We start from the raw sequence: 9,235 nt of genomic DNA on the forward strand, positions 1-9,235 counted from the left end.
CACCTGCCCTACACTCCCTTGCCTCGGGCAGCTGCCATTTTCTAACGCTTGCTCCATCCTACTCTCACGTGCTGTCTTTTCTTGGCTACGTATTAGCCTTTGCTTCCTTTCTTGTAATTTTTTTTTTTTTCATGTATAAAATTATAGTTGTTTTTTCTATTTTACTTCGTCTAATAAAAATTTAATAAAGCAGAATTATTAATTTCTTTACTGTTTTTGGCCTCTTCCACTCTTCGAGTATATATATATACATGCCCATCGTTCCAAATACTTGGATAAGAAAAGAAAAACAATACCTCATAAGGATACTTAACAAGAAATAAAAATGGGTTTGAAGAACGTTGCTGTTTTGAAGGTGGCCATGTTAGTCCTACTGTTAGCTATATCAACAAAAGCTTATGCAAGATCAGCTGATATGCTGAATTTGTTTAAGCTCTCAAGCAAATCAGGTATATGCAAGTAATTTTAAATTTCTTCTCTCATTTTTCATTTATAACTTATATTGTAATTAAACAAAGTTATGATATGTATTCAGTTTCGTTTGTGTTGAATAATCATTTTTTTTTCCCCAAAAGTTTAAATGAATGGTGGTTTCTATTAGTCTTAACTCTTAACATTCCTATTACATGTAGACCTACGCATTTTGAATTCTAATATATTTTATTAAGTTGTTAAAAGCTTAAGTCACTAAGAGATGAATATTACCATTACATTTATATGTCTTTTAACAGTTTCTTTTTTTAGGGTATGAAGAGAAAAACAGACCAGGCGGCCAAGCTTGCTGCGATACATGCTTGTGTAGGATGAGCGAACCACCACAATGCAGCTGCGAGGACATTTTTGTAGGCCAAGAGCGGTGCGAGTCGTGCGAGCAGTGCATGTGCACCCGAAGCAATCCACCGAAGTGTAGGTGCGTTGATGTGAAGGAGTTTTGCCATCCACCGTGTATGTCTGAAGTAGCATCCATGAGGATTAATATTCAGAATAATCATGTCCCAACCTATTAAACGTCACCGTTTAGTAGATATATTTACTCTGTCTCTGTAACGTGCTCTAGTAGCCTCAATGGCTGTTGTTGAGGCTTTTCTGAGCAAAAATGTAGAACCCAGTTCTCTATGAAATAAAAATCTACTTGGTACGTGTTTTATGTAATTAGTTTAATTAATTTTCATTAAAATCTCTGCTATACTACATATATATATATATATATATATATATTTGATATACTATATATACATATATTTGATCATTAGGAAAGAGGGTATGTAAATATAATGAAATGATATATTATTTTATTTAGCTCTTTCAAATTTTATCAAATTTATTCTATATATTTAAATTTAGAATAAAATATCTATATAGGTATATATATTATGCAAAATTAATTATCTATGTTACTCTTGAAAAATTAATTTTGTTATCGTATATAATTTATTTGAATTGATAATTATTTTATTAATTTCATCATATTAAAAAATAGAGGACTGCATTTAATGTATATATATATGGGTATTACAAAGACAATAAATAAACATATGATGTATATAGTTTTATGCCCTCTGAAGGAGTCCAGATAAAAGTCCATGAAGTATTCCTCATCAATATAGATTTTGGGTGCCATTCTAATTTCTATATGAATCACTTAGTTTGTTACCAAACAATGTCGGATTTGTTTAAAACTCCCAACAATATATATTATATATATTGAATAAATGGCATATTATAATATAAGTCAAGAGTAATCTCTACAACAAAAAGATGAGAACCATTGATCGGTTGGTTTGAAACTACTTTATATAATGGTGAATTTCATCCTTAAATTAATCAGTCTAGTTCCAACTGTAGGTCTACCAGCATTATGCAGATAGTTCACTCTGATGGGTGAAATCTAACCAAGTCTTAATTGTGAAGTTTTTTATTTTTGCTTTTTTTTTTTTTTCGTCATCAATTTCTTTCTCTTCAGGAACACAATAACTCGTATTCCTCGATCCAAAAAAGCAAATATACAAGAAATAAGGAACATAATAACAAAAGGAAAGATAAACCACAAGAGGAGACATCACAAAACCCATTTGTAATTTTAAAATTATTCCATTGGATTTTTACTTGGACGAATTATTCAACAAATTAGCCCAAATAACAATGGTTTTTAGAATTTAATCCTCAAACCATAATTTTAAAGGTCCCCATCTCTTCTATTGTCAAAATAATAATAATAATAATAATAAGTCTTATATGATGTAAATAAGGCAAAATATTAGTATATTGGAAGTAGGACTGAGAATACACAATACAAGCCGCAAAATATTATCAATATTGTTCGGAAGTTTGCTTTAACAATATTATGGATCTATAACCGTGTCAACATGATAAAACATTATTTATAAAAGGGACGCACATGGGTTCCAATCTAATAAATTTAATATTGAAACTAATCCAATATAAGTTGGTTTTTGGATTGTTGAATCTAATCCAATCCTTACTTTATAGTAGTGTATGATTATGTATTTAGCTTACAATAGTATCTGACAATTTATTAAATATACAACTCGATATAATACAAACACATGACATAACATATATGACATCTTGACCGATCTAATTGAAAGGTATGGATACGGAAAACTAAATCAGAAATGGCAAGATACACAGGAAATGCATAACGAGTTGAAATTAAAAGAAAACAAATTTGAAGAAAAGGAAAAAGCCATCAGTGAATGCGTGTGTGTTTATATATATATATATATATATATATATGTATATATTTGCTGGTAGGAGCTCCAATTGACAAAAAATATATATTTGCTGGTAGGCGCTCCAATTGACAAAAAATATATATTCGCTGGTAGGCGCTCCAATTGACAAAAAATATCTGCTTTACGTAACCTACACAACATGGTGAAATCAAACTTCATCACGAAAGTATGATGCACTTGGATAAGATTACTTTAGTCTTTTTCTTTTTCTTTTTCTTTTTCTTTTTCATTTTTTTTTTTTTGAAAAATAGCTAGTTGGGTTTCTGGACTAATATTCTAATATATGACTTGATTAGTTCTATTCAACAAATATGGTTTTAGTTTTGAACATTTTAATTCCTTGTAAAATAGTAACAAAAATTTTAAAATAATTTTAATATATGTATATGATTGTCTTTTAATTCAATATTTGCATATAATTTGTTAGCTTCATGCAAATTGAATGTATAGTTTATTAAAAATAAAGCTTTATTTAGCAAATGTTTAGGAATTGCTTTGTTGACCGTATCCTAGCTTGCTAGAGAGCCGCCCTAGATTAAAATGATGTAGAAAATGTTTGGCACGTTTTGCTTTAGGATGTGAATCTTACTCCATTTGGTTAGAGAAAAGTCCTATGTGGCTGCAAGATTATTTCAATGAGGAAGTGGTGTCTGTTTCGGTTCAATGATAAATCTTTTCTTCTAAAAAAGAAAAAAATGTCAAAATGATTTGTATGTAATGAAAGTAGACTAGGTGCTGTCAATATAAATATTTCTTTTAAAAGTAACATAAGATTACAAAGGAAGAGGACTTTGGTCATGACTAATATCACGTGTTTGTATAATTTTATTCAGGGTAGCACTTAATCATTCTCAATTATTAAGCTTTTTATAATTTGGTCTTCTTTTTTTTTAGCACTTTAAAATCTAATTTTTGATACATTATTGGTCCATAAATTATATTTTTTTGGTCTATATTTTAACAGTTTTGAAGCATATGGTATACATATTGTAATAATAAAACAATGAAATAAACGAAATAAAAGAATCGTGGAAGACCTGTACATATTGGATCAAGTGCACTGTGCATCTAAAAAGATAAAAAAATAGAAAAATTATTTAAAGAATAAAGTATATAAAAATTAAAGTTTAAAGAGTAAAGTGTCAAAATAAAAAAGCTTAACAATTTTGGAGCATATATGTGCTAAATACCTTTTTTTTTTTTTTTAAATTATGAATACTATTGAATTTGTCCATAGAGGACCATATATATATATATAAAGAAGTTTGTCGTTTGTCATCGTTTATAGTAATCACTAATGGGATTTATTGTGAATGTGATAATTATTGATTGATATATTTAATTTTAAAAATAATTTAATATTAGTTAAAAATCTAATATAAAAAATGAATCATTTAATAATAGCCAATTAAATTACTACAACTAATGCTCCATCACCATTTTGAACCAATCCATCAGGCAATATACTGGAAAAATCATATCCATGAAGATAAATTGATCAAGGGTCATTAGCTGAATCAATTAAGATAAGCCGGTCGAATTGTTGAATCATCATTGATTCTAAAAGCTCAAATTGATGGAAGATTGATTTTTTATTTTATTTATATTTTTTTTTCTAACACTTCCGCTCACATGTAGGCTAGCTTTTTTTTTTTTTTTAATCTTTTTTTTTGTCTTATATATGTTTTTATTTTATTTTTTTATGTTTGTTTTTTATTTTATTTTTGGATAGAGTTGTTGAGTTTAGGTCTTGATACTACGCAAAGACCCATAAAAAAAAAAGGGCCTACATCTGAAATCTGAGGGAGAATATTAGAAAAAAATATAAATGAAATGAAAAGCCTATATTATATAAACTTAAATCTTTTAAAAATAATAAAAAGAAAAAAAAAAAGAACAAAGATCATCAAAGTTTAAATCACTTTTATTTTGTATAGATAAAGTGGTGCCATTTTAGTAGATAGATGATCATTTTGTATTAAAAATATATATATATATCATAATTGATATTATATATTTTTTGGTAGAACAACGGGGGTTAATCCCCAAATTTATATATTTTTACAAAATATATAGATTCATGACATGACAATTCAATTGATCGATTTTTTTTTTTTTTGTTGTTGAAAGAAATTCATTGATGCCTAATTTTAAACAAAACCAATTAATTATATATAGTTATGTCTAAGACAGTCCTTCCTATTGATAACTACATAATAGTACTGACAAATAGATAAAACACAAAAATGTAATATCAAATGTATTATTTAGTCAAACACTCAAACAAAATGTCTTAAGCGCCTTTCGGCTCTCATTTCAGATGGAAAAAAAAAAAAAACACTCAAACAAAATGCAAAGCATGAGTTATATATTATTCTTATAATCTTTATCTATTGCGGTACTATTTTTCTCGTTGTGTATATAAATCGATCCCTTAACCAGTTCTCCATAATCTCTACCACTCAAAAAGAGTAAGAAAGAAAGAAAAAGAAAAAAAGAACTAAGAAAAAGAGATGGCGGCCTTGAAGAAAATTGTGGTCTTGCATGTAGCACTGCTAGTCCTTGTACTAGCTGCTGTATCTGCAAAAGCTGACAGGGTTGATCTCTTCGAGCTTTCCAGTTCTAATAATCAAAAATCTGGTAAACTCATATATATATATATATATACATCCTTCTATAAAATAAGAAATCTGTTTTCGCTCTCTACCAAGAGAAATTAATTTACTAACTATAACTATTTTTTTTTTTTTTTTTTGGTTTGGCATAACCAGTGGATGGTTACAAAGGGCCAGATATTCCAGCGTGCTGTGATAACTGCATGTGCACGAAGAGCATACCACCGCAGTGCCGTTGCACGGACGTCTTCATCGGCACCGAGCGGTGCAAGAACTGCGAAAGGTGCTACTGCACTCGCAGCATCCCACCGCAGTGTCGGTGCGCTGATGTTAAGGATTTCTGCGATCCACCATGCTCATACTCCTCCTTCTCCACTGCCCAGATCATCAAACAAGTGCCTGCCTGATCTACATCAGACTAATAAACCCAACGTTAATATATATATATATATATGTACACATATATTTATGTATCATGCTACACGATCATGTGCTCCGTGATCTACAGCTAGCTAGTGCTTATTTTCTTTAATTTGCCTCCGGCTGGTGTTGAAGCTTTAATTTTCTATATAAAAAATAATGTACGCGTGAAGATTAATAAATATTAATTAATGTTGGGTAATGAAAGTTTAACTTTGCTTTGTTGCCAGTATTTCTAAATTAATATTCAAACTAGTAAATGGCTGTCATTGTAATTGTGGTCCACCGGGCTTCACTGTCTTATGGCTGGTGTGAAGTTTGGATTACCCCCGTTCGGGCCTCTACAGACTTGAATATGCTTTGCTTTCGATTATTATTCATTTATTTATTTATTGTTTTAGACTATATGCATATATAATCGTGAGAGACTTAGCCGGTATTGACTTCTATTCAATTATCCTTTTTTTTTCCTCAAAAAAAATAAAAAAAGATTCAATTTTGTTTTTCAAATTGTCTTTTAACTTTCAAATTGCTAGAAAGAAAAGAAGCATATTGAGATGGTTTTAATTTGGCCAAAATGCACTTTACCCTCTAGTTTAATACTAAAACAACTTAAGAAAATTGAAAAGTAATGCTTAATTATTATTCAATAAAAACTGGGTATAAATATACTACAGATAAGAAGGGAGGTACAGCAGATAGTAAAATACATGATGAAGCCTAAATAAACGTGATAAAGATATACAAGACAAACAACATGAAAATGTTTAGTTAACTACACAACTGTACATGAGAATAACTAATATGCCCCCTCAAACTTGGCAGTCTAGGAAGAACACCAAGTTTGGAACGTAAAAACTCAAGTCTCTATCATGGTAATGATTTTGTAAGACCATCAGCAAGCTGGTCCTTGCTGCTAATATGAGACACCCGAAGTAAGCCTTCTGCAACTTTGTCTCTAACAAAGTGAAAATCAACTCCCACGTGTTTCATCTTAGAGTGAAAAACAGGATTAGCAGCCACATATATAGTGCCAATGTTATCACAGTAGACAGTTGGAGAGGTTGGAAGATGAACCTTAAGTTCACGAAGAAGTGAAAGTAACCACCACAACTCAGAAGTCGTATTTGCCACGGCCCTATACTCTGCTTTAGTGGATGAACAGGAGACAAACCGTTGTTTTTTGGAGGACCAAGATACAGGATTGCCACCTAAAAAAACGATATAACCAGTAGTAGAAGTGTGGTCATCCCTATTGCCAGCCCAATCGGCATCGGAATAAGCATGAAGGCAAGAAGAAGTATTGCGGCACAAGAATAACCCATATGAGCTGGTTACTTTTAAGTAGCAGAGCAGACACTTTACAGCTCGCCAATGGGTTTCAATTGGGCAATGCATAAATTGAGATAGCTTATTTACTGCATAGCCAATATCCGGATGTGTAAAAGATAGGTATTGTAAACTCCCTACCACTTGACGATACTGGGTAGCATTAGTGGTTTGGGACCCATCAGAGAGAGTTAAAGCTTGAGCCGTTGACATAAAAGAAGCCATTGGTTTTGCTACGGTCATGTTAGTTTTCTCCAAGAGATCAAGGATATATTTGTGTTGACTAAGAAATAAAACGTGTGTGCTAGGCAGAACTTCAACCCCTAAAAAATAGTTTAAGTCTCCCAAATCTTTTAAAGAGAATTTGTTGGAGAGAGATCGAACAAACCTTTGTAGTGTGGAGGAGTTGTTGCCCGTAAGAATAATGTCATCAACATAAACCAAAAGATAAAGAAGATGAGTATCCTTGTTATAAATGAACAGAGAAGCATTAGAATGAGACCGTGTAAAGCCAAAGGAAATAAGGAAAGCCTTAAGTTCATTGTACCATGCTCTGGGTGCTTGTTTTAAGCCGTATATGGCTTTCTTGAGGCGACAAACATGAGACAGTTTAGAAGCATCAACAAATCCAGGAGGTTGGGACATGTAAACTTCTTCATGTAAAATACCATTTAGAAAGGCATTATTAATATCCAATTGCTTGAGAGGCCAATTTTGAGACAGGCCAATACTAAGAACAAGACAAACTGTTGTTGGCTTGATTACTGGACTAAAAGTGTTAGAATAATCAAGGCCAAGTCCTTGATGAAAACCCTTCGCGACAAGCCGAGCTTTATATTTATGGATTGAACCATCCGGATTTCTTTTAATGCGAAAAACCCATCTACACCCAACAACATTCTTGGCAGCAGAAGGTGGAACAAGGTCCCATGTGCCATTGCGTAAGAGGGCATTAAATTCCATAAACATAGCAGCACGCCATTCATCAATTTGAAGAGCTTGAATTGCTGTTCGAGGTTCAGAAACACATCCATCGGAATTTTGAGTGGCAACAAAAAAAATCATGGAGCTTCTTGGGTTTGAAAATTAAGTTTAATGACCTAGTTCTCATAGGATGATGGTGAGTCAACTATTGTACAATTGGTGATTGGGACCGAACTGGTGGAGATGCAGGAGGTGCACGGGAAGGAAGATCATGGGATGGAACAACATTATGTGGAGGTGCTTCACATGAAGAGTTGTTGCATCGGGAGGAGGCATGGGAGGTGGGGCCCATGGTGGCATTTTGAACATTGGAGGATGAGTGAGACGTATGAGGGGAGGAGAGTGTGGGAGTGGTGGGTAAGTGTGAATGATGTGGATGAATAGTATGGACATGTTGAAAAGTGGAGGGTGAGAGAGACATATGAGAGGAGGAGAGTGTGGGAGTGGTGGGTAGGTGTGAATGATGTGGATGAATAGTGTGGATGAATAGTATGGACATGTTGAAAAGTGGAGGGTGAGAGAGACATATGAGAGGAGGAGAGTGTGGGAGTGGTAGGTAGGTGTGAATGATGTGGATGAATAGTATGGACATGTTGAAAAGTGGAGGGGGGAATTGATGTAGGAGATGAGGAGAGTGAAGGAGTGGTAGGTAGGTGTAATTGATTTGGATGAATAGTATTTGAGGTAGAAAAGGAGTTAGGTAGAAGAGAAATTAAATTGTGAGGAGAAGTAGGCAGGATAGGTGCTGCAGTATTTGCAGAATTAATGAGGCTGACGGGTTTGGTAGACAAAGAAGAATAAGGAAAAATGGATTCTATGAACCTAACATGTCTGGAGATAAATATTTTGTCCTGAAAAGGGTCAAAGCAACGGTACCCACTTTGAGTGGGTAAGTAGCCAAGAAAAATGCAGGGTTTAGAGGAAGACTCTAATTTATGATGCATATATGGCTTTAACCAAGGGAAACAGAGACACCCAAAAGCCTTAAGACAAGTGTAGTTGGGTGGTTTTTGAAAAGGAGAAATATTATGAAGAGTAGGTGTGGGTAATCTATTAATGAGATAGACTGCAGTGGTGAAAGCATAGATCCAGAATTTACTTGGTAGACCGGCTTGAGTGAGAAGAGGCAGA

General features: G+C 32.7%; 2 protein-coding genes across 3 annotated transcripts; both read left to right on the top strand.

Moving 5' to 3' along the window:
• The first annotated feature begins 258 nt into the window (after window positions 1-258).
• LOC107418503 (Bowman-Birk type proteinase inhibitor C-II) lies at window positions 259-1,152 on the top strand. The gene is made up of 2 exons (XM_016027201.4): window positions 259-449; window positions 745-1,152. Exons 1-2 carry the CDS (start codon window positions 326-328, stop codon window positions 1,005-1,007), a joined length of 387 nt encoding a protein of 128 aa, XP_015882687.3. The 5' UTR covers window positions 259-325; the 3' UTR covers window positions 1,008-1,152.
• A 4,015-nt stretch (window positions 1,153-5,167) lies between these two features.
• LOC107418517 (Bowman-Birk type proteinase inhibitor) lies at window positions 5,168-5,998 on the top strand. 2 transcript variants are annotated; one of them, XM_016027218.4, is made up of 2 exons: window positions 5,168-5,396; window positions 5,549-5,998. In XM_016027218.4, exons 1-2 carry the CDS (start codon window positions 5,270-5,272, stop codon window positions 5,776-5,778), a joined length of 357 nt encoding a protein of 118 aa, XP_015882704.2. In that variant the 5' UTR covers window positions 5,168-5,269; the 3' UTR covers window positions 5,779-5,998. The 2 variants fall into 2 exon arrangements, with proteins under 2 accessions (XP_015882704.2, XP_060670062.1); XM_060814079.1 differs by having other exon boundaries at window positions 5,174-5,396; window positions 5,528-5,998.
• The last annotated feature ends 3,237 nt before the right edge of the window (window positions 5,999-9,235 follow it).

This window comes from Ziziphus jujuba, chromosome 2, assembly GCF_031755915.1.
Source record: "Ziziphus jujuba cultivar Dongzao chromosome 2, ASM3175591v1".
NCBI lineage: Eukaryota > Viridiplantae > Streptophyta > Magnoliopsida > Rosales > Rhamnaceae > Ziziphus > Ziziphus jujuba.

Bases quoted from the DNA above. Each gene is read 5' to 3' on its own strand.
- LOC107418503 (XM_016027201.4), top strand. From the start codon at position 326: ATGGGTTTGAAGAACGTTGCTGTTTTGAAGGTGGCCATGTTAGTCCTA. The intron at 450-744 runs GTATATGCAAGT...TTCTTTTTTTAG, and splicing joins TAAGCTCTCAAGCAAATCAG to GGTATGAAGAGAAAAACAGA.
- LOC107418517 (XM_060814079.1), top strand. From the start codon at position 5,270: ATGGCGGCCTTGAAGAAAATTGTGGTCTTGCATGTAGCACTGCTAGTC. The intron at 5,397-5,527 runs GTAAACTCATAT...TGGCATAACCAG, and splicing joins TTCTAATAATCAAAAATCTG to TGGATGGTTACAAAGGGCCA.